We start from the raw sequence: 24,117 nt of genomic DNA, 5'->3' as shown, positions 1-24,117 counted from the left end.
CACTTGGGTCCCACCCACTGCGCTAGCTGTCTTCAGTCCAGGGGGCTCCTCGGCCTAGCTGCTGCCTATTTTCCAATGACAGTTGACTATATAGTTGGGATCCAATATTATATTCGTGTCGGTCGTACAGCATAGAGATTAGAGATCTATATAACTCAGAGTGATCACCTCCATCAGTCGAGTGCCTCTCTGCCCCCACACATTTATTACAATAGTATCAACTAGATTCCTTTTGCTGGACTTTGTATCTCCATGACTGTTCTGTAACTACCCATTTGTACTTCTCAATCCCTTTCTCCCTTTTCACCGACCGCGCCCCCCAACCCCTCTCCCATCTGGTGACCCTCAAAATGTTCTCCTTGTTTGTTTCTGTGTTTCGTTTGTTGATTTTGTTCTTTAGGTTCCACGTGTACGTGAAATCACAGGGCCTCTGTCTTTCTCTGTCTGACTCACCCCACGCAGCACAAAGCCGTCTCGGTCCATCATGCACTACCTTTTTCCGTCCCTTTACTTTTGGCCAGTGTGTCTTTCGGTCTGAAGTGAGTCTCTCGTAGGCATCGAATGTAAGGGTCTTCTTTTCTTATCCATTCGGCCACCCTGTCTTTCGATTGGAGCACTTTATTCTTTTTCATTTGAAGAACGTGTCGATAGATACGTAGTTATTGCCAACCTTTATTCATATTTTCAATACCTATTTTTTCTTCTTAAAGCAGTCCCTCCAGCATTTCCTGTGACACTGGCTTCGTGGCGATGAAGCTAGTGTAGCTTTTTCTTGTCTGGGAAGCTCTTTATCTGTCTTCTGACTCTGAATAATATCTTTCCTGGATAAAGTAATGTTGGTTATAGATCCTGGGTTTTTATCGCTTTAAATATTTCGTGCCAAGCCATTCTGTCCCGCGAAGTTTCTTTTAAGAAATCAGCTGCCAGTCTTACGGAAGCTCCCTTGTAGATAACTAACTGCTTTTCTCCTGCTGCTTTTAAGACTCTCCGTCTTTCACCTTTGGCATTTTAATTATGATGCGTCTTGGTGTGGGCCTCTTTGGGTTCACCTTGTTTGGGACTCGCCGAGCTTCCTGAGGTTGAATGTCTATTTCCTTCACCAGGTTAAGGAAGTTTTCATCATTATTTCTTCAAATAGGTTTTCAACTTCTTTCTCTCTTTTCCCCTTCTGGTACCCCCTGTGATGTGAATGTCGGTACGCTCGATGTTGTCCCAGAGGCCCCTTAAACTGTCCTCTTATTTTTTTTTTGGGGGGGTGTTCTTTTTTCTTGTTGCTGCTCTGATTGGGCGTCCTCTGCTCCCGCATCCTCTATATTGCTGATTCGATCCTCCGCTTCATCCAGTCTGTTGATTCCCTCTGATGTACTCTTCATCTCAGATAAGGTGTTCCTCATTTCTGACTGGTTCCCTTTGATAATCTCCATCTCCATTTTTGTTTTTTTAATCTCTTCGTTAAAGTTCTCACTGAGTTCATCTACTCTTCCCCTAAGTTTGTTGCGCACCCTCATAACCAGTGTTTTGAACTCCGCATCTGGTAGACGGCTTGCCTCCACCTTGTTTAGATCTTTTTCCTGGAGCTCTGTTCTGCTTTTTCACGTGAGACGTGCTTCTTTGTCTCCTCATTTTGGCTGCCATTCTGTATCTGTTTCTACATATTAGGTCGGGCTCCTAAGTCTCCCGGGCTTAGCAGTGTGGCTTTGTGGGGCCCAGTGGCACAGTCCTGAGAGGGGTCCAGCTTCAGGCCAAGTTTAGCCCCAGCCTGTGGCCCTCCAGGGACACCTGGTAAGAGTCAGCAAGCGATCCACAGATGGCTGCCACCTGGGGTGGGCTTCTAATTGCCTCAAGAGGCCACACCAGAAACGAGGCCAGCTGCCACCAGTGTGGGGCTTGGCGCTGCTCAGCAGGGGGCACAGGGCACGATGAGGACACCACCAGATGTGGCTTGGGTGGGGCTGCAAGTTGGGAGCGGCAGAGTTTCAGGGAATCTTCCGGAGAGAGGGCACCGAGTCATGACTTGCCTGCGTTGCTGCCGGCAAACCAGCCCGTTCTGGACCTGCCGTTCCTCCTGGTGTCTTCGCTGGCATTCCATGAAGAAGAGCCGTCTCCTCCTCCATCACATTTCCCTCCTTCCTTTATCCCCCAACACGCTTTTTTTTTTTTAACTTTTCTAGAATCAGTAACAACTCAGACTTTTTAAAAATTCATGTTAGGCTCTGCTGCCAGTATTCAATTTGTCCCAGATTTAGCCTGGAGGGGCCCCTTTCACGCCGGTGGCCGTGTCCTCTGACCTGTCCTCATTGGTTGCTAAGGACTTCGTCCCCCAGCCCCGATGCCGTAGCTGCCCTCTCCCTCTATAATGTATGCTCATTTGGTCCATCATGTAGCGCCAAATAATTTCAGGGTGAGGGCACCCGTGCCGACTGCGTGACAACCTGCCAAAGGGGTCTGCGATCTCCCAGCAGCTGTCTTTGTCTTTGGTGTCACACCACGGGGCCACGTTCGGAGTATGTGCTCAAAGTTACATAGATTCTGTTTTCTCTTTCGGTTGTAATCAGTTTGATACACAGTTAGGGTCAAACTTTTCTGCCTCTATTTACTTTTAGAAGAAGCCCCATCTTTGTTGGTTTTATTTTACTTTTTAATATATAAAACATTGAACATCACGCAAACACTAAAGCTGCATGAAGAGGACCCTTGTTCCTTCTCCACCTCTCCCTGTAGGCAAACGGTTTCATTTTCTGGTTTCTAATTAATCTTTGAAAAGGCCACCAAGTTCTAAACTATCACTTGGGGAAGGAAGACTCCTTTTGGGAAGGGTGGTGGCGGGTAGAAATTTAATTTTGTTAACTAAAAAGAAATTTCTGAGTGATATCTATTCCCAAATATTTATGAAATTTTTCTTTTGTTTTTCTTCTTTATATTGCTTTAAAATACACACACATTGTCATGATCCAGCCTTCGGTCCCGTGATCTCTGCATATGCACCGTTTTAAGCGGTAACACACCTTAACTTTGTGTGTGTGTGTGTGTGTGTGTGTTTCTCCAGGGGACTGTGGCAGTGTCTCTGAAGAGAGTCCCGGTGGCCCATTTGAGCCAGCTGCATCTTCACGCCCCTGTTCAACAGACATGGCTATAGTGCCCAGAAATGCCAGCGTCACGTTACAAGCGACTGGTGGTGACAGCTTCTCAAGCAACCAGTCCTTTGCGGCCGACGACATCTGCAGCGTGACCATCAGCGACCTGTATGCGGGCATGCTGCACTCGATGAGCCGGCTGCTGGGCGCGAAGCCTGCGAGCATCATCTCCACCAAGACCTTCATCGTTCAGAACTGGACCTCGAGGAGGAGGCACAGGTGCCAGAGCAGGACCAACAAGACGCGTTGCAGAGGAGGCAGACAGGGAACGCACAGGAGTTCCCACCAGAGACTTTTGCCCTCTTTTGAGCCTGTGAAAGAGGTGGCAGTATTAAGAGATTGCCAGAACGTACGAGATAAGGCAGGATTAAAATTGGAAAAGGCTCGTCTTGAAGTGAACGCACCCCAAATCTGTAGATTACAGCCAAGTCGGAAGGAGCTGAAGGGAACACCCCAGAAGTGTGCTTCGTTGACTTACATAGACTCCATTACAATGCATCGTCTCGACCAGGAAAATAGATTAATGACATTACAGTGGTTAATTTCTCCCGTAAAAGTATTTTCCAGACGAAGAATACAGCAGGGCGACAGAGGGACTCATCATAGGGAGCTTGCCAACAGATTCGATCAGCTTTACCAGGAGTATTGCCCAAGCCCCAGGAAGCTGCCCTGCCTGCCCTTCCCCGGTTCCTCCAGGGTCCACGCGCACAGAGCCAGCCCGGGTGTCCCGTGGAGCTCAGAAACCCACAGGCCGAGACCTTTCAGCAGAGCGAAAGGTAAGAGTTTAAATGAGGCTTTTGAAAACCTGGGCAAACGAGCCGTTGAAGCGAGAACATGCCTGGCAAAGAGCAATTCCTTCCCATCACTTCTCAAGGCCGATCCCGCACAGAACCCAGGCAGTTCTGAGCGGACAGCTGACCTTTCCCAAGGAAATAATCTTGGAATATTGAGGAAGTCAGTGGTACTCAGCGAAGCTCTTTCAGTACCTGGGGTGCGACCTCTAAGCTGTGCGAGAGATCGTTACGATGAAATTAAAGAGAAATTTGACAAGCTTCATCAGCAGTATTGCCGAAGATCGCCTCAGCAGACAAAGACGCCTTTATGTTCTGGAGCATCTCCAGATAAAGCAAGCGTGGAAGTTCAGGACCAAAAAGAAGCCTCCTTAGGAAAATTAAATCTGGTCTCTGGCTTCCAAGGTCCCCAAAAGTTGTCAGCGTCACCCCACTGGAGCATAAAGCATTCACTGGGCTCCAGCACGATTGTTCATCCGTCAGCATGCTTGGCTCTCACTGCCAGGAGGGGTCCTCAGCCCCTTGTGAAAAGACGCCGCCTCTCAGACCCTCAGGTGTGTGGCAGGTGGGCTGAGGCCCAGGGTTCCTCCCACATGGCGGGCAGAGCCACCCGGAGGCCAGGGGACGAGGTCGGCTCTTTACAGCTGGACTAGGAAAAGAAGGTGAGTCTGTTTGACAGCAAGATCCTTCTGTCCATGTTTGTTTTCTAAACTTTCTCCCCAATCTAGTTCCTTTACGTCAAGCTCACGTTCACGGGGAGATGCTTCAAGGTGGAGCTGAACCCGTTCCCAGGGGAAAAGCCGCACACGTTTTCCGTTGGAATTGCATCTAGGGGGCTTTTCTGAGAAGCGCTTCGCACGCACGCGCTATCTGTCTTTGTCACTGTCGTTTCCAGACCCTTCATCCTACCTTTGGAAAATGGCTGTCGTCAGGCGAAACGATGGTCCGTTTACTTCTGGACGGACGTCCTAGTGGGGACGGCGGAGTTGGCCCAGCCCGCCCGTAACCTCGGTGCCGTGGGCCTTGCAGGCCGCCTGGCCCAGCCGCCCGCCCGCGCGGTGCGGTCGGTGCAGACCACCGACGCTACGGTCCCCGTGCGCTGGCGCTGTTTTATTTTCTCCCGAGACCAGGTGGGGTCGTGCGGGTCGCTGGACTTTTTCGCATAAGCGCCAGATTTCCGAGCCGAGACTTGGATGGTGTGGCCGCTCCGAGGGTCAGGCGCCTCTCCGCCCGCCGAGTTTGGCTTGGCGGGTTGGGGTTTTGTGCATGGGGTGGGGATGGGGGCGGCGGGGGCAGGTGAGGCAGCCCCAACCGCTGCGTGGACCCCGTCAGCCCTAAGCGTCCCGCTCCGGTTTTCCCACCTGTGCCCGTGCGTCCTGTGACCCCGCCTCTTCCCACTGGTGCTCCTCGGGGTGCTCCTCGGCGCCCAGCGCAGGTCGCTCTCGCTCTGTCGCCGGCTCACCCCGGGCCACACGGAGCAGAGAACCCCGCGGGGCCCAGCGAGGCCGGGGTGCTGAGCCGAGCACGTTCCTGGAAGCCGAGGACCGAGACGGTGGCCCCGAGGGGCCCTCCCAGCGCCCCTGGAACTTAACACCCCGCCACTGGAGGCCTGCAGTTTCATCTTAAATCCCAATATAAACATATTTAATCATTTTCCTTTACCCCCCCCTCTCCCCCGCCCTTCTTTCTCTACTTAAATTATTAGTTTCTTGAGGAAAGGGACCAAATCTCCCAGGACTACGGAGGACTTTCAGTGGCTAACATCTGACGCTTTCTTGTGCATCAGGCCACAGTGAACCTTTTTCGCACCTTCCTTTCTTGATTCCCCCACGAACCCTTTGATTACGTAGGTTCTGCCTCTTTTTACACATAAGGGTGCGGCTTAGGTCTTACAACTGCCGAACCCACACGGGCAGCGCATGGCCGGGCCAGGGCCGGAAACCCCATCCGCATGACCGCCAGGTGGCGCTGCTGGCGAGGGGGTCGCCATCAGGGGGTTGTGGTTTGGGGGTGGGGAGGACCGCATTCCTTAGGGTATCGAGCACGGTGGCATTGTCTATAATGGACACTATTCGAATCAGTTCAGCTTTTTTGGCGGCTGGCATTGGGAATTCTAGTGGAATTTTACGGAAATCCTTTTGTTTGTCTTCTTTTTTTCCAGAAGGAAGAACGCATCTTTCAGAATGGAAGAGAAAAGCGATTTTGTGTTAGAAAACTCGAAGCTGGAAATCTGTAACAAGTTATTTTAGAGTATCGTCCCTCTTCCCCCTTAATCCGTGCGTGTGTGATTCTCAAGAATATTTTAGAACTTGCTTCAGTTATCTGCCCTTAAAAGCAAATTTCAGTGAAATTGGCTTCATTGAGATAACTGAGTTCTTGGTATAGAAATTATTGGAATAAAGTTGCTTGATTAAAATAATTAATGTTATACATTATAGGGCTATTATTGTGTTTTCTTTGCTAAATTTAGACATGCCAACAGAATTCTCTCCTGTATTTCCTATTTCTTTAGAGAAACTGTTTGCTCTGAAACCTAACTTTAGATCCTGGATACAGTGATCCTTGAAGGAAAATCCAGCTGCTTAGTCTTTTTAAATTCAGACCCGTGGGACTTGGTTTAGGACCTTCCAAATCAGGAGGAAGCAAACCGAAACATAATTCACCCATAAAAAGTAATTTTTTTTTTGTTTTTAGGTAAAAACATGCTGTGTTTTAAACAGTCCTCTGATGGTCCCAGAGTACTCTTGCAGCCACACAGCGTCCACGACACCTCATGGCTTTTATTGGAGCTATTTATAATAGGATATCACGGCGACTTTTTTAATAAAATAATTTTAAATATTCAGAACACGGTGACCAAACCCACGTTGAGTGGTCATTAAAATATTGCCGTGTGTTATGGATTCTTTATTTTAAATACGAGTTTAGAGATAAGATGAAATTACACGTCTTCCTTCCCATCCCCTTCCTAGGCTGCCCCCCTCCTGATACTAATGTGAACCCTCTTCCACCCACGTCTTTATGCTGGGACCACGTGACCGGTATGTCTTAGCTGAGGCTACCTAACAAAATACCAGACTGGGTGGTTTAAACAACAGACACTGATTTCTCACAGAGACCAGGGTGCCAGCGTGGTCAGGTTCTGGGGAGGACGCCTCCTGGCCTGCAGACAGTGCGTTTTCTCTGTCCTTACATGGCAGAGAGCGGGCACTGTCTGGTGTCTATAAGGGCACCCTAATCCTACCCTAAAGCTCCCACCCAAAGCTCCCATCTCAGATACCATCACGCAAAGGTCAGGGGTCTTATATGAGAACTTGGGCAGACACGTTCAGTCCAGACCCCTACGAATCAGGAAGAAAGGCTGGCGGGGGACTGTGGGCTCAGGCTTGGCCAAGGCCGGAGTGGCCTCTGCAATTCTAGACCTTGCCCTCCTGCCTGTAGCTTCCTTAAAGCATAACCCATCCTTTCCTCCATCAGGATAACTATTATTCTTGCCCCAAACTGCTTGAGCCTGGCCCTGCCCCCAACTCCTTACCCCGCAGGCCTGGGCTGAGGCCTAGCTGCCAGGGAGACTGAAAGTTCGGGTGTTTGATGTCCAGTGACCAAGCGGAGGAAGGCGAGGCAGAAGGGACTGGCCACTTTACAGGATCTGCCAATACGGGACCTCGTAAACTACATATGGAATGGTGCCCTTCAATGCGCATCGCACTCGGCTGGGAGACACCTTTTCCTTTAAGAGTGGGGTTCCTGGGGGGCAGAGACGGGACAGCAGCCTGGCTCCCCTCTGCCTGGCATGGCCATCAGCATGGATGTGACTGCAAGGCAGTGAAGACAAAGGTGGATTCCGATGCTCTGGGCTGAGGGGACGTCTGACATGCACACCCCCCAAGGGAAAGCGGGAAAGACACGGCCCTATTGGGACAAGTCTCCCGGTGCCCCACTGTCTCAGCTCTGGGGTGTCGTCACCTTACAGTTAGGAATCTGCACTCGTAATGGCAATGGAGGTTTATTTCAATGGGGAGGAAGGAAGGAAGGGACACCGATTATTCATAACTATGCCTTTCTTACAAACTAAATCTAAAATGGTCTGCGTCGCTGTGGTCGGGTGGGCACCGAGGAGGCCGTTTGCATTTCACACTGGGGCCGCCTAGGAGAGTACTTCGTTTGAAGCCAGAAGCTGGTGGGGACTGCAGGAATCCAAGATTCTGAGAGTCTCCAGGGCCGCCCTCCGCACCCCGGGATCCGAGTCCAGCTGTAGCTCCTGGAGAGCTGAGAGTGAGCACAAACAGGAGCGGGTTGGGACCCTAAGGTCAGGCTGCGCCCTCTGCCCCGTGCACGTGCCCACGGAGGCCCCGGGTGCCCCTGGGGGGCTGGCCTGGCTGCAGACAGGGGTCAGGAGAGGGCGGGGGGAGCTGCGTCTTCACACACATCTCCCACCTCTCGGGGCTCCCCCAGCTTCGCTAACGGGGACAGAAGGACCGCCTAGAAGCCTCTCGCCATGCGGATCGGAGGAAGGCAGCAGGGCAGAAGCATTTCATAAACGTTTGTGAAGGGGGTGCGGTAAGCAGCCCAGTGGACTCCCACTGACTCCCACCTTTGAAGAGCTGAAAGCCCCCCGCGGGGCCATCCGCCTCTCTGTGCCCGGTCTCAAACCCCGCCCCCCCCAAAAGCCACAACCGAGGGGCGGTGGGCCCCTCCCCCTGCGGTTTCACGGAGCTCCCCAAGGGAGCTGAACGGACTCGGTGCCACCGACTTACAATTCCGCAGTGCTGAGCAGTCCAGCTTTTTCAGATAATGCGCAGACATCTTCTTCACAATAATTCCTAAAACGATAGCCGGAGACACACTCGTCGCACGGATGTTAGGTCGGCACGGGATCTGGTTTTACCTCATGAGGGGAGCGTTGAGGAGGTAGCCGAGGCTGCCTGATGGAGCGTCAGGCTGGTACGCAGCCCGGCGGGACAGGAGGCACGGCGGGGACACCCACCTGAGCTCTGGTCCCACACCCGTCCTCCTCCCCTCCACACCCAGTGGCCTTCAAGGTCCCTCCCGCCTCAGGGGACATCTGCCTACTCACCTGCCAGGTTGCAGGAAGCGATTCTGATCCCTGAAAAGTTACTTTTAGCATAGGTCATTGTTTCTAGCAAGAAACTGTAGAGTACAGCAGGCTTCTTCTGAGTCTGTGAAAAACAAGTGACACGCAGAGCCTCGAAGGTCAAGGTCCCAGAACCCAGCTGCTCACAGAGCGAGTGCCTTCCCATCTGTCTGAGGCACGAGGGTCTGCCCAGAGGGGGCAAGTGCTCCTCCCAGTGACACCTGGCCAGTTAGAAACCGGGCAGCCTTTGGCCCCTGTTACATCCCTGTCTCACCCAGAGAGAGAGGAGACTGTATTTGTCCACACCCCTCACTGTCAATACAGCAGCCGATGCCCACAGTGGCCTTTGAGCACTGACGTTGGGCTAGCCTGAATTAATAAGTTTTGTATTGATTACATGTTGGAATGATAACGATTTGGATCTATTGGGTTAAATAAACTCTATTATTAAATCTGCTTGTACCTCTTTTCACTTTTCTTAACATGGTTACTAGAAAACTTAAAAGTGGGCCTGTGGCTTGCATTCTGTTTCCAGTGGACAGAGCTGATCTTAACACTTCACGACTAAAAGGTGAACACAGGGTCACGAGAGGGACCTCTGTGGCGGCCGAGACTCTAAGCCCTTGGCAGGTCCTTCCCCGCAACGTCCTCACCAGGACGGAGCACAGGGTCATCTGGAAAACGGTCATCTCGTCAGCTCCACTGGCGTCGCTTCTCCTCGAGGCGTCTTCCAGGGCCTTGAAGCCCCAGAAGTGCACGCACCGATACATGGTAGCCATACAGGCCTGCAGGGACACGGGGCGGGACAGAGGAGAAGCGTCAGACTGACCGAGGGGGTTCCCGATGCGGCTGAGGCCGGCAAGGCTGCGTTCCCTCGGGAAAGCCAGAGGGTGGCCCCGGCAACGCCTCGGGAGGCTGAGGAAGGGCACCGGAGGCCCGCCAGCCCACGCGATGGCCGCGTGCACATTTATAAAGAGCCCCTTGGGGCAGATGCAGCCGGCCCACTGGCCCCGCAGCCAGCACCTCGCGCCCTCAGCAGCCCTGCTGGGGGGCCTGCTCCTCCAGATGCTCAGGGCCAGGGCCGGCTGGGATTGGCAGGACGGGGCCAGCTTTCTCCTCCCCCTGGACACTCTACCTCTAGCTCTTCCAGTTCCTGAGCTGCAGCCACCGTCCCCAGCCGGCCAGCATCTCAGTTAGACTGGGAGACGGAGCCTCTACCTGTCCCCGCTCCCACCCAACACATAGGAGGAGCTGGGCCTTGGCCAGGAAGAGAAGCAGGGTCACACAGAGAGCCAGGGACCCCTCCGCTACTCCAGCAGCCCCCACCTCCAGCATGCAGAAGCCACCTCCCAGGGAGCGGGCGAAGTGAGATTTAAGGCGAGTGTTAAATGTGGCCGAGTCATTGTACCCCAAAGTGAATCTGGTAGAAGACGGGCTGATTGGTGAGTGGAGAAGAGGGAAACTCAGCCCCCAACACGAGCTGAGGCTCCTCAGTCAGCCGGTGTGCGGGCCCATCTTGAATGGTCCCTTTCCCCAGCCTGCCGAGCCGGCAGACCTGGAGAACATGTTCCTCTTGGGGACAGCAGGCCTCAGACTTGGGGACGCAAAGACGAGGGTGCGCCTCACCTGGGCGGCCTCAGAGCAGGGGTCCTGGCAGTGCAGCATGAGTGGGACCCAGGCCTTCTTCACTTCCTCCTTGAAGAAATGCCTCTTGGAGACCCTCACCACGTTGGCCAGCTTCCCAAAGAGGAGGAAGGCTTTTACGCGCAGCAGCTCACTGTCCTGCGGCCGAGACACGTAAACCTGTTCTGAAACTCGGGGACCGAGAAGCCCAACAAGACCCCAGCCATTCTCCGCGGACCCCTTGAAAATTGCCTTGAGCCCCGTGAAGGCTTCTGGATCATTCCATCAGGACGGAGTCCCTCCTGCAGGGCTCCAGGACTGGGCACAGCTCTGGTATTTGTGACATTTACGTCCTAGATGAGGACTGGGTTGAATTTACACACACACCTCTGCCTAGCTGAGTCCCCACCCAGCCCAAAGAGCACCTGTGGGCTGCAAGGAATTCGGAGAGAAAGCTCATTCTCTAACAGCAGGGAGAAGGGGGCCCGAGCCCTCGAACGAGGTCCCACGACCAGCCGTCGGTGCCCGGGGGGACCTGCCGCCCCGCCAGCTCCAGAGCCCAGCTTTTCCACAGGGCCCGGAGGTGGGCACTCACTCTCCGGGCAAGTGTTGGCGGACCCCCGGCCGAGGGCCCAGGGAGGCTCTCATCTGCACTCACGTTGTCAAAGAAGGCCCTGCACTGCTCGGAGATGGCGTCGAGTGAGGACCCCAGGTCCCCCTCCCGGAGCTCGGCCAGGATCCTGGCCAGGGTGTCCATGGCCTCGGAGGGCACACCGGGGCCTCCCGGCTCCCGCAGGGCACACAGGCACTTCTCCAGCAGCAGCTTCCGGTACTGCCTCACCTGGCGGGGGCACAGGGCGCCTTCAGCCCCCACCCGGCTGGGTCGGAGATGGCGTCGAGTGAGGACCCCAGGTCCCCCTCCCGGAGCTCGGCCAGGATCCTGGCCAGGGTGTCCATGGCCTCGGAGGGCACACCGGGGCCTCCCGGCTCCCGCAGGGCACACAGGCACTTCTCCAGCAGCAGCTTCCGGTACTGCCTCACCTGGCGGGGGCACAGGGCGCCTTCAGCCCCCACCCGGCTGGGCCCCCGGGTGACAGGCAGCCTCCAGCCCCGGGCCCCGCGCCCCGGGCCTCTGGGCTCAAGGTCGGGTCGGGAGCGGCACCTTCTTGGGGGCGCCCAGGGCCATGTTGCCGAGGGCGCGCAGGGCCAGCACCCGCAGCGTCTCGTCCTCCTGGTCGGCGCCCCTTCCCAGCAGCAGCACGGCCGGCTTCAGCAGCTTCTCCCGGTACAGAGTCGGGTCGCTCATGAACTGGAAAGAACGTTTTACAATTACCCCGTCATAGGCCCATTTCTCAGCCATGAGGCGGGCCACGTGCGTATATTCAGGGCATCGCATGGGTTCCCTGTGCATCCGAGAGGATTCTGGGCCTGAACTCCAGGGGCCGACTCTGGGCTCGTCTGCCTGCCTGCCTGCCACCCGCGGGACCCTGGCCAGCCCCTCAACGCCTCTGAGCCTGTTTCCTCATCTGTGAGAAGAGGTGATACCAGCACCGGCCTCACGAGGTTGCCACGAGGCCTCAGCGAGGAACGGTGTGGGAAATGCTAGGCAAGCATAACCCATCAACACATTCATCCATCATTCATCTCTTCAGTTAATGTGACGGAGCAGCTACCGGGTGCGAGAGCCACGTCCACTGCATCTGAACAGAAATGTCCAGGGAGCACACATTTCCTTCACCTGGGATTCAGAGTCATTGTCAACCTAATACTCAAAATGCCAGGACATCGGGCCAGCGAGGACCGCTCTGGCATGTGCGGGCACGTGTGTGCGTGTGTGTGCACTCACACATGAGTGTGTTTTAAATACACTTAAAGAAAACTAAACACTAAACTGCTGACTCCAAAGTTGAAAACTTGACAGAAGTTTGGGGACCCCTGCACTAGGCCGACGTTTGGGTCCTACAGGCATCATGCAGCTGATAAAGTTTTTCTTAAAAGTTTTCTGGCTGCTTTTCTGGATCGGTTTCCCGAATCTTCTCTTCTCCACCAGGAAGGGACAACAAGGGCCTCTCAGTAGAGGTGACCTCATAAGCACCCCAAGTGCATGGAAGGGTAGCTGGGCCCCAAAGGCCGTAACCCCCTAGCCCGGCCTTCCTGCCTGGCAAAGCCCTCCTGTGAGAACTTCCCCAGCACCTCCAACCCACCAAGAGCCCTGCCCTGGCCCCCTGGGTGTTGCTGCCACTCACCACGTCACACGTCACTTAGCTGCTACACGTCAAGGTACAGGCCAAGTCTCAACCCCTCTTTGCCCATAGCGACCCCCCAAATTACTCGTGTGGTGAAGGAATGAATGAGTGAATGAGTGAATGAACAGGCAAACCAGAGGCACTCGTTGACCCCCTGGATTCAGATGTCCCTCAGAGCCTGGGAAGCTGCTCTGAGCCCCCCAAGAGAGTCCCCAGGGAAGTAGGGGGTTGCCCCGCTCTGCTCCCCAGCCTGCCCCGCCCTCCACGCCATGCACCTCACCTCCACGCAGACCGCCGTGCTGCTGACGCGGCAGCTCAGGACCTCCGAGGCCATGCCTCTGAGCACCAGCTCCGACAGCCTGTGCCTGGAGCCCTCCACGTGCCGCACACACAGCCTGCAGAGCGGACAGTGGCCCACCAGGCGGGGAGGGCGTCTCAGCTCCCGCCAGGCAGAGCCACTCTAGAACAGGACGCCCCGGGCAGATCTAACGTCTGTGGGCCTCTCCTCCTCGCCAGGGGGTGTCACTGAAGTACTTACTTTTCGTCCCCTTTTTGTAAAAGGGGACTCGAATAAGAGCTGCTCGCAAGTGATCAGGACCCGGGGACCCCCGGCCTGGCCCTGTTCAGAAGCCCTGTGTGGCCTGGCCAAGCCCCACCTGCCTCTGACCTCACGGTCCCTACCCTGGAACACAAGGGCTGGAATAAAAGGTTCCCTTTGCCCTTTACGCGTCTGCCGTCTGAGTCTGGACACGGGTCGACCTGGCAATCTCCCAGAAGTGACTTAGACCTTGCAGCAAAGAGCTGCCTCAGCAGGTCCCGCCACGCCCCAGGGGGAGCCCGGGCACCCACCTGGCCAGCAGGCTCACTCCTTGCAAGAACGTGGAACTGCTCTGCAGGAGGGCCCACACGCCCTGGTCGTCCAGGGTGTGAACCAGCTGCTCACTGTCCAGTCTCCTGAACAAAAGCTGCATGGATCGGATTGTGATCCTGGAAGGAGGTGGGACCGTGTCACGATGCAGCAGCTCTGCGGGGAGGACCCACGGCTCCTCAGAGCAGCAGGCAGCGTGCTCAGGTCTGTGAGCCGGGGTCCTCACGCCTGCGGGCCTAGCCAAGGGGCGAAGGGGCGATCGTGTGAGAGAGTGGGTCCGCAAACTCTGAACCCCGCGCCGTGCTGGACACAGGAGAGGGGAGTCGTGAGTGTGATCGGCTTCCGGAAACTTCTCCCCACCAGGAGGGGATGACGAGGCTCTCTCATGGCGGCGACTCTTGGAGTCCAGTGACTTCTGAGAGGCGGCCCGAGGCCCCGTCCAGCCCAGACCCAGTGCCTCATCCCTCCCCGACCCCGCCTCACCACCCCCCGCCCCCGGCCCGCCCCGTGCCTTTGCAGGTTGATCTCCTCGGGCAGGGTCCCCGTGTGGATGAGCCTCCATGTCTTTAGGATGGGCGACGCAGCCTCCGGCCCCCGGCTGCTGCTGAGCTGCAGCAGGAGGGTGTAGATGAGGTCCGGGAAGAGGTCTGGGAACTTGTCATCCCTGTCCATATTCTCGATGAGAAGGTGGATGGTGCACAGGGTCTGCAGGGAGAGTGGCAGGGAGTGTCAGGCTCCCACTCAGAGCTCCCTGGGGAGCCCCAGGGCCTGGGCCCGCGACTTACCATCAGGGGGTCCACCGCGGCCAGGCGCCAGATGTCGGCCTTGGAGGTGGCGTTGGTCCTGGGGGTGAACCGTGACTGCAGCCGGCCCATCAGCCCGTGGAGCATCGTCCGGGCAAAGGACATGTTTTCCGCCACAGCCAGCCATACCTCTATCAGGTGGCTGGCCAAAGACAGGGGACAAGGACTGTGAGTTGCCTGGCAGGTAAGGAAGAGCCTCTTCGGACCCCCCAGCCTCGCCCTGAGTAGTGGTTGGTCCCTGGAGGCTGCACCTCGGGGAGCTCGGGGAGCCGCCAAAGGTCGCATAACTAGAACCCAGATGCCTGAGCCCAAGCTCAGCCACCTTTCTCTGCCCCTCGGAAGCCCTGGCTCCATGGCTAAGTGACCTCGAAAGTCCCCATCGGGCCTACAGTTTGATGACCTATGGGCACATCCAGTAATAGCCTCCAAGTACCCGACTTGTGTCAGGCTGGACCCGGGCAGCTGGCTGATGCCATGTCCCTTCCTCGTGCTCACACAGGAGAGGAAAGGCAGCCTGCCGAGGGCAGGTGACCTGCCAGGCTACAAACTGAACCAGACTTCCTGATCCCCAAGTCAAGCCCTCGGCCCTGCCGAAAAGGGGCGGGCCCCAGGACAGTGACCTGATGGGCCTGGTCACACAGGTACGGGGAGGCAGGCTCCCGGTGGGTTCTAAATGGCTAAAGAGACAAGTCCGGCAAGATCGAATTGAAGGAGATGCTGTTAACTGTCTGAATTCACACGGCTGGGTCCGCGTTTTTCCCAAGTCTGCACCTCCCACGGGAGATTCGGGGAGAGGGTCAGACAGAGCCCTCTCGAGGCCCCGGTCCTCTGGGACGTGTCAGCACAGGTGAGTCGGGCATGGTCTGGGTCGCACGGCAGGCCGTGGTCCCCGCCCGGGGCACCCACCTCTCCATGGGCAGGGGCTGCCTCAGGAGCGACGTGAGCACGGGATCCTGGTGGTGGTGTGCCAGCAGGATGATGCCCTCAATGAGGAGGCGCCGCACCTCCGGCTGTTCCACCACAGGCAGGTGGACCAGGATGGCGCCCAGGATCTCGGCCACCTGGGTTGGGGCGGGGGCATCACTAAGGCAGCCTGGCCCTCGGGGGCCTCCTGCCCTCGCCCCTCTGCACGCCCCTCCTCCAGGGACTCTCGCCTAACTGGACGACGGGAAGGTTACGCCGCCAGCACCCCCTCAGTGAACCCTCTGGCCTTTTCGGGACTTCATCGGGTTTCCGGCATGGGAGGCACTGTCCTCTGGGAGAGAGAGTCCACCATCCACTTCCTGACCGGGCTACCTTCAACACGTTTTTTTTCTCTTTCTAGAACTCTACTTCTTCCTCCTCTTTGCAACCAGGGGTCTGGGAGGTGTTCTCGAAGACTGCAGCTGGCCCTGGCCCGTCCCTCTAGCCTGAGTACACAGGGCAGCCCCAGGCCCTGCGTGGCCCGTCCACAGCTCTGCCACCTTGTCCTCCAGCTCCTTGACCCGCATCTGGAGGAAGGTGCCTATCCAGGTGACGGAGGCCTTGTCGTGCTGGAGGTCCATGGCCCCGATGTTCTCACACAGCTTCTGGATAAGCGAGACCACCTCATCGCAATTAAACTGCATGCAAGCCACCTAAGACCAGAGTAGGCCGTCCTTGGGGTCTGGCAACCAAGCCCCAGGCCCGGTCCCCTGCGGCCACCTGTCACCCTTGACTGACTACATCACGGCTCCAGCTCACCCCCTCTTCTCTCTCAAAGCCTTTGCCGTGGCCTCATCTCCGCCCCCCTGACCGGCCTCTCTCCGTCCCAATTACGGGCCTGCTCAGGATGTCAGCCCTCTATTCTAAACTGCCTAGGACTCGGTGGGTGTACCTTTCCAAGGCCTCCAGGGTGTACCTCCGGCCTCCCTCTCACTCCTCATCCCCACCCCTAATCCTGCCTGAACCCCCACAGGACGCTCCACCCCAAACCCTCCCTGCCCCGTCTTCACTCCCCCGCAGCCTTCCCTCAGGGTATGCCCTGAGCCCTGACACCTGTCCTGTGGCTCCACAAGCCCCCTTCCTCCGGGAAGCCACCCCTGCTCCTGAGGCAGAAGTGACCTCGCCCCTGTGCAGCCTCAAGTTTGAGCAGCTCTGGGCACTTTCAGTCATCAGTATGCCCCCAGCCTGCCCGGGTGCAAAGGCCTGTGTGCAGGGCATCATGTTCAAGTCTGCCTGGGCCCCTCCGTCCTCAGCCTAGCCACAGGGACGAAGAGAAGATAGCTGGGGACAGTTAAGCACCTACTGTGGACCAGGCACACCTGTGGGGACCTTACGTACTGTAGGCCATTTAAGTACACATGGCATGAGTTGGACCAAAGGCCATGGGGGCTGTGACTTCCAGAGGAGGACGGAGGCTGCACGGCCAGGCTGAGCAGAGTCCTGCCCCCAGACGTGCTCCAGGCATTGGGAGACCAGCCCGGCAGCCCACACAACCTTCCTGGCTTGTCACCTTGGCGATTCTGGAGGATGCACTGAAAATCTTCTCCACGTCCAAGCCCTGGAGGTCCTCCTTGCACTTTGCAAGCTCCAGCTCCTTGGAAGCACCCCATGAGGAGCAGGTCTGACTTGCTGTTGGGAGGACAGTTTCGGTCACGACCCGCAAGGACAGAGGGCCACATCATGGCGGCCACATCATAGCGCCCTGGTCCCCGAGGCCGTCGGCTCTGCGGGCCTGGACTGCACCGTGGAGCTGGACATCCCATCCCCTCCCGTCTTTGCTCTCACTGTTCCCCACATCGCCACTACACGAGGCTCAAACGCCTGCTGTCCTGCGATGGACACTCCGCCAGCCGCCAGGCCAGAGGCGAGCTCCCCCGCTCCAAGGCCAGCACACTGCCTTCTTCCCTGAGCTCATCTCTGGCCAGTGTTGCTGTTTCCTTGGTATCTGTGAGCTGGCCTTGTCCCAGTGAGGCCCAACACATGCCCTCAATGAGATGCACTGAGCCTCTCCTTCCAGAAGCTTCCAATGCCTCTCAATGAGCACGGCACCCTCTCTACTGTCTCTGCTGGTCACCCTTGTTTGTCGACACAGAGTGGCCACACTCCTCCCCCAGGCGAGCCCCGCAGCCGACAGCCGACAGCCCTGGCTTCAGCCCTCTCTCCTGGCCAGGAAAGGCTGGTGATTCACGTTCCCCGTACCATGAAGATCCAGCAGGCTGGACAGGACATCCATCGAGGCCATGCGGGTCCTTTTGTGGGAGTCACAGGTGCAGGGGGCAATGAGTCCAACCAGCGTGCCGAACTGCCCCAGCTTCAGCGGGATCTGAGGGACAGGGGACCTCAAGGCTCACACCCTCTGTCCACTCACGCCCACTTGGTGCTGCCCAGGGGCAGCGTCGTGGGCAGCTGGAGTGGCTGAACCCCGCTCTGAAAACACCACCCCTGTCTGGGAAGGGGACGGTGCCACCATCTGCCTGACACTCAAGTTTCTACCTCCCGTGCCCCACCGTTGGGTCCTTGGGGGCTGAGCAGCCAGCATCCAAGGGGTCCAGCTGACCGCGGACCCAGGCTCCATGTCCAGGTCCTGCCTTATGCCTGTAACTGAGCCCTGGGCTCAAACCTGGGCTTCCCCGCTCACTACCTGTGTGACCTGAGTACATAATCTCGGGTCCCCGTGTTCCCTGTCTGGTAAGAATGGCACCTCCAATGTCGTGAGAACTGCATCAGAACATCCAGGCGACGCACGCGGCACAGTGTCTGGCCTCAAACGTTCCTTAGTGTGAGTCTCAGCCCCAGACTCGCTTTGTTGGGCCTGAGTCCCCTGCCAGGGTCTCGCCCGCCTGAGACCTGAGGCTGGTCCCCACGCCCCAGCCCCAGGTCGCCACTGTCCTCCGGCCGGGTGACCCGGCACTCACACAGACGCCGACGCTCTGGACGTAGATCTGCATGAGGCGGAGATGGAGGTTCATGGCCTTCTCCCGCTCCCACTCTTTCTCCGACAAGATCCACTTTTCCAGGAGCTGTGGAGAGAGCCCAAGACACTGACGGGGGCATCGAAATCCCATGGCCGGCCTTTCCTGGCCCACATTGCCCTCCTCGTTTCTCCTACTCAGAAGCTGACTTCCCATGCTTCTAGATGGTTCTAGACACTTCCGGTGTTCTTCCCACGCCCCACCACTAGGGTGATGAAGTTGTGGGCAGAGAGAGAGCGCCCTCCAGCTCCCAAGGACGGCTCTTGTCTGATGTGCTCCGCCTCGCTCCAAATGTTTGCCTGCAGGTAAACAGGACCAGGAGCACAGCCCGCCCTGTATGCTGCCTAAACGTTCGTGCATCTGATAACAGAGCTTAATGATTCATGAAGCAGCATCCATGGGATGCAGCAGCCAAGGAAAAAGCCGGTGGACTCATACTGTCTGCTCCTGATTTCCAGACTTATTATAACTTTATGGTAATCAAGACAGGATGACACTGGGGTGAAGACAGACAAATGTGTCAATGGAGCAGAATAAGTGTCCGGAAATAGAACCACATATGCATAGTCCGCTGATTTTTAACAAAGGTGCAAAGGTAAGTCAGTGGAGAAGAGTCTTTTCAACAAATGATGCTGCAGCAAGCACTTGGTTATCCACGGGCAAACAAATAAAAATTAAATAAACTCTGATCCATACCTCATGCCACATACAAAACGCAACTCGAAATATATCATAGACTTAATTGTAACACCTGAAACTGTTAAGTTTTAGAAGTAAATCTTTGCGACCTTGGGTCAGGCCAAGATTTCTTCGATGTGACACCAAAAGCATGATCGATAAAAGAAAAAACGATAAATTAGACTTCATCAAAATTACAAACTTCTGCTCTTCAAAAGACACTGTGAAATTAATAAAAAGACGAGTCATAGACAAGGAGAAGATATTTGCAAGTTACGTTTCTGATAAAGGCCTTGTATCCAGAATATACAAAAACTCTAAAAATTCAATAAGAGAATAAACAACCTCATTTCAAGATAAACCAGCATCCTCCCCAAACGGCAAGATTATGAAAGACGAAAAAAGACTGAGGAAGTTTTCCAGACGGATGAGAAAAGGGACACGACGATTATAGGCAACGCGGAACCCCGGTGAGATCCGGAACCGGGGGAGAAATCGCTATAAAGGATGTTATTGGAACCATTACTGAAATTCGAATATAGACCATCGATTAGAATATAGCATGGTATTGAAATTATGTAAGAGAATATTCTTGTTTTTGATATCTGCAACTAACTCTCAATGATTCAAAAGGCACATGTGTGTGTATGTGTGTGAGAGAGATAGAGAGAGAAAGAGAGAGAGAGAGAGAGAGAGAGAGAAGAGAAAGGAGAGAAAGAAAATGTGGCAAAATATTAAGAATTGTGAATCTGGGTGAAAGGTATATAGTTCTTTGTACTATTTTCGCAACTTTTCAGCAAGTTTGTGATTTTATCTAAATAAAATTACCAAAAACAATTTTTAACTCATGCCTCTGTTTCCCACAGAGAATCTGGCCCTCAGGCCAGCTTTCTGGGAGGGGCGGCCATCCCTGGCTCTGGACCCCGCCAGGCAACTCACATGCACCATCTCCTGTAGCCCCTTGGGGTCCAGCTGCCTCTGCATGAGGCCCTCCATCAGCTGCTCCAGGGCATGCAGGGCGTTCGTGTACAGGGTCTATGACGAGAGAGGGGAGCTCTGGGCAGCAATGAGGGGTGCACAGTGTGAGATGGTCTGATAATCACCCCTTCTGCTCAGATTGAGTTCTTTACACTCATCTTTTCGTGTGACGTACACGACAATCTCTTAAGAGGAACTGTTTTCAAAGAAGGAAACTGAACCTGTGGAGCCCTCTTCTCCTGATTCCTCATCCGGGGGCAGGCTCTGGAGGCGCCGACGGCTACCTGACCACAAAAGATGTGCCCTCCTTTCCCACAGCAGTCCTGGGAAATCAGCCATCTGGTTGGGACTGCACTTCCCAGGAGCCATTGCCTCTAGGTGGAGCTGTATGACTGAGTTCTGGCCCATGGAAGGTGGGGAAGTTCATTAATCCTCCATACTCTTTCTCTTCCTCTCCACCCCGGACCTTCCGAATCACACTTTGAAGATAGCAGAGGCCCTGAACAGCGCCATCCCTACCCTCCGCCACCAACTGGACATTACTTGAGTGTAAAATCAGCGTCTATCTTGTGAAACCATGGAGATCTGGGGACTCCTCTGTTATAGCAGCTAGCATGACCTTATGCTTACTAACACACTCCGCTGCACTTGGCTGCTCTAACCACGCATAGATGGCTCTCGGCACTGCCCACACTCATGTCAACTTTCAAGTGCTGACCCAGAAAACGAGGAGGCCCAGAACAACCTACCTTAATGGACTCATTGTCCTCTCCTGGGGGTTGGAGAGAAATTAAAGAATGTATACTGATGTCCATCAGCTCACTGTTTTCCTCTGTGGAGTAGAAAGGCTTCACTTTACTAGGGAAAGGAGAAGGGACGAGAGGAGTGGTCAGTGGAGGGTTGAGTCCCTGCCCCGTCGGGGGCGCAGAGGCATGTCGTAGAGCAAGGCAGAGGCCGGCTTCCCTGGTCGGAGGTTCAGGCTTGCACCCCTCCCCAGGGAGTCCGTCTCTGCCCAGCCATCAGAGTCCAGGGACTGTCTGTGACTGAGGGGGAGCCTCAGGGGTCCAAAACCATCTCTCCTCCTGGTTGCTGTTCTAACCATGTCCCTCTCCTGCTCAGAAGCAATCCACCGCTCCTCCCACACCACAAGGGACTCTGCCTCCCAGGCTGGTGCTGGCCCAGGGGTCAAGTACAATACCTGGACCAACAGCAGCAGCAGCAGCAGCACCACCACCACCACCACCACCTTGGAGCTTCTTAGAAATGCAAATTCTATGGTCCCACCTCAGAGCTACTGAATCAAAAACTCGGGGGTGGGGCCCAGCCATCTGTGATTTAATAAACACTCCAGGGTAGTAAGTAGCTGCTTAATGCATGTAGCTCATTCTCCTTCTACCCCTTAATCAAGAGTTCCCAAGCTGAGATGCATATTAGAATTACCTGGAGAGCTGTTAAGGGCCCCCCAGGGCCAAGTCGGGCTCCACAGGTCCTTATTTAAAGGTCTGTGGTGGGGTTGGGGTATCCACATTGTTGAACCTATTGTGCCTCTAGAATTGGGAGCCACCATCCCATTGAAACTCTTGCACCCCAAAGGGATCCTGTCCTGCTGGGAGCTTCCAGCTCCTGCCCAAATCCAGCTCTTTTGTTTCGACCCCGGTCAGAAGTCAAACTCCTTTGGCCAACTCCTTCTTAAAGGCCCTGATCTAGCGACTGAATTGCATCTCTTTCATAGCCCTCTGCTTCCGATCTTAGATTTGTTTGTTGTTCACCCAAACACTCAGCTCTGATCCCTGAGTCCCTGCGCATGTGTTAACGAGTCTGTCTTCTCTCCCAGGCCCTGAAAGGATGTGTGTGAAATTTACTTACTGTGCGCTGCCTCTTAAAGCAATAAGTAGTTCTGCTATGAGCTTAAATGGTGAACCTACCCCCGTTGGTGAAGAGTTTCTAGAGACGACCCAACCATTTCAAACACAAACTTTACAAACGCACAGTGAATGGACAGTTCCAGGAAGGCAACCTCAGGCATTCTGTTACTTCCATTATAATTATTAATCCTTGTATTAACCGTATTAATACCGTGTCAATAGACAAATTCCTTGACTGAGCCCAGACCAACTGGAAGGATGCCATCTCCCTGCCGTTCTATTCAGTTTCACTGTATGATTTCTTGCTCGAAACATCTCCTAGTGGACTAAAGAAGAGCCCACCTCCCTGCCGGTCATGTCCCAATCCAAAAAGAAGAGCCCAGCTTGAAATATTGTTGAGATTTATGGAAAAGAGCTGACGGAAGCAGACCCCTGTCTTCTGATGGCCGGTTGAGCCAGGAGCTGCCTGAGCCCCTGCTACAGGGGTGGCCGCCCAAGGAGCACTGAAGGCTGGTCTCAGCCTCCACCTTTACCCAGGAGAAGTGCCCGGGGCACAGGAAGGGGCCCGGCTCACCTCAAGTGCGAGAGGGCATCCATCGCCATGGCCCGCACAGGGGAAACCAGGGTGTCGATTGGTTCCGCCTTGATGATGGCCTGCGGGACACGGCGGGACAGTGAGCTGCCAGGCCACTCGGCGTCCCAGTCCAGGCAGGAGAGGGGGCCTTGACTCACACTGACTCTGAGGGTAGCAGCGTTCCCCAGGGTGATTGCTCCTTTCCTTCTCCGGGCCTCCCATTCCACCCACATTTCGCTTCCCTCCAGAAGTGCTTCCAGCTCAGCTGGAGCAGTTTCCAGGGCCAAGGGATCGTAAGGGACTGCGGAAGTCTAGAGACAGAGACAGTAGCTGTCCCACAAACTCCATCAGCCCATCACCGCTTCTTGCCTTTGGGTGGTTGACATTTTCTAGATCTCACTAAAGTTCTGTGTGAACATAGCTCTCAATAAAAATAGCCTGCAGCAGATGCCGACCCGCTAAGTCCCTCCTCTGGAGAAACACGGGGCCACGGCGGGACTGATCCAGTGGACCTCCGTCTCCCAGCCCTGAGCCAGCCACCTCGGGGCCACCACGGAGCCCGTCTGGTTCCTGGCTGTGATACCTTTTATCGGCTACAAGAGTATCGTACGCAGAATCTTGCAGTTGGAACAAAGAAGAACTGAGACAGAAGGGGCTTCAGAGACCCCTGTAGCCCCCTGGCCTCCCAGATGCCCTCGGGAACTCTGAAACCTCTGACAAGGTGGAAGCCAGTCAGCAGAGTTAGACCCCAAACCTCCTGGCGGAGAAAGCGCCCCTGCCCGGCTTACCATTACAATGGCGGTAAGAGTCGTCTTTTGGCCAAATTGAAAGTCCTCCAGGTCCTTGATGTTTTTGATGGCACTGGTGACCTGCGCCACACTCTTCATGAAGGCCATTTTGAGGCAGATGTCCTGTGTCCAGACCAAGACGGGGAGAAGGAAGGAGCACGTTGGGAGTGATCCTCAGGGTCCTGAGTCACAGCCCTGGCTCCCAGCCCCCATGGCCGTATGAGTACGGACACCCCTCCCTCCCGGATCGCGCTGAGGAAGAGTCAGTGTCAGGGGTGCTCGGAGAGACCGCAGCCTCATTCTGTCTTTCGGCCACCTGACAGAGCATCTGCCACATGTCCCGGACGTGGGCCACGCTCCGATGCTCCGTGGAAGACGCCGCCCGCCCTGGGCCCCCACACCGTGCCTGAGTGGGGAGGGGCAGTTGGTCGATGGACACAGAGTTTTAGGTTACAATATGAGAAGTCCTGCAGATGGATGACAGTGATGGTCACACAACTGTGTGAACGTATGTAGTGCCACTTAAAAGTGGTCATGGTAACTAACTTTTTTTACGTGTATTTTTATCACAATTTAAAGAACAATAATAAAATAATGTTTGCTTTATTCTCTGAGTTTTCTTGTTACTCCAAGAAAGTCACTAGTCCCTTCACGTTTCTGACTACAGGCCCCTTGTCCCTTATGAAAAAGTTTTTAGTCAGGTGGCCGGGGGCGGGGTGGGGGGAAAAGTGAGGGTAGA

The 24,117-nt window shown here is 55.3% G+C and overlaps 2 protein-coding genes across 3 annotated transcripts in view; one reads left to right on the top strand and one right to left on the bottom strand.

Annotated features, from left to right (window-relative positions):
• HJURP (Holliday junction recognition protein) overlaps nt 1-6,360 on the top strand; it is a 16,354-nt gene extending 9,994 nt beyond the window's left edge. For both annotated transcript variants that reach the window (XM_006909886.3, XM_025045419.1), the window contains 2 exons: nt 3,047-4,587; nt 6,087-6,360. In XM_006909886.3, coding sequence (XP_006909948.2) covers nt 3,047-4,578 — 1,532 coding nt within the window. In that variant the 3' untranslated portion in view covers nt 4,579-4,587; nt 6,087-6,360. The remainder of the gene's footprint in view (nt 1-3,046; nt 4,588-6,086) is intronic.
• Nucleotides 6,361-6,500: 140 nt separating this feature from the next.
• Nucleotides 6,501-24,117, bottom strand: part of MROH2A (maestro heat like repeat family member 2A) — a 41,566-nt gene continuing 23,949 nt past the window's right edge. The window contains exons 17-36 of the mRNA XM_006909920.2: nt 23,379-23,501; nt 22,591-22,670; nt 20,901-21,009; nt 20,113-20,208; nt 18,439-18,543; nt 17,723-17,846; nt 17,034-17,152; nt 16,024-16,176; nt 15,467-15,621; nt 14,543-14,702; nt 14,269-14,462; nt 13,739-13,876; nt 13,170-13,284; nt 11,806-11,952; nt 11,302-11,484; nt 10,647-10,802; nt 9,674-9,805; nt 9,003-9,105; nt 8,683-8,748; nt 6,501-8,194 (exon numbers count right to left, since the gene is read on the bottom strand). Coding sequence (XP_006909982.1) covers nt 8,073-8,194; nt 8,683-8,748; nt 9,003-9,105; nt 9,674-9,805; nt 10,647-10,802; nt 11,302-11,484; nt 11,806-11,952; nt 13,170-13,284; nt 13,739-13,876; nt 14,269-14,462; nt 14,543-14,702; nt 15,467-15,621; nt 16,024-16,176; nt 17,034-17,152; nt 17,723-17,846; nt 18,439-18,543; nt 20,113-20,208; nt 20,901-21,009; nt 22,591-22,670; nt 23,379-23,501 — 2,580 coding nt within the window. The 3' untranslated portion in view covers nt 6,501-8,072. The remainder of the gene's footprint in view (nt 8,195-8,682; nt 8,749-9,002; nt 9,106-9,673; nt 9,806-10,646; nt 10,803-11,301; nt 11,485-11,805; nt 11,953-13,169; nt 13,285-13,738; nt 13,877-14,268; nt 14,463-14,542; nt 14,703-15,466; nt 15,622-16,023; nt 16,177-17,033; nt 17,153-17,722; nt 17,847-18,438; nt 18,544-20,112; nt 20,209-20,900; nt 21,010-22,590; nt 22,671-23,378; nt 23,502-24,117) is intronic.

Source organism: Pteropus alecto, unplaced genomic scaffold, assembly GCF_000325575.1.
Source record: "Pteropus alecto unplaced genomic scaffold, ASM32557v1 scaffold143, whole genome shotgun sequence".
NCBI lineage: Eukaryota > Metazoa > Chordata > Mammalia > Chiroptera > Pteropodidae > Pteropus > Pteropus alecto.
This window is presented reverse-complemented; position numbering and strand designations above follow the sequence as displayed.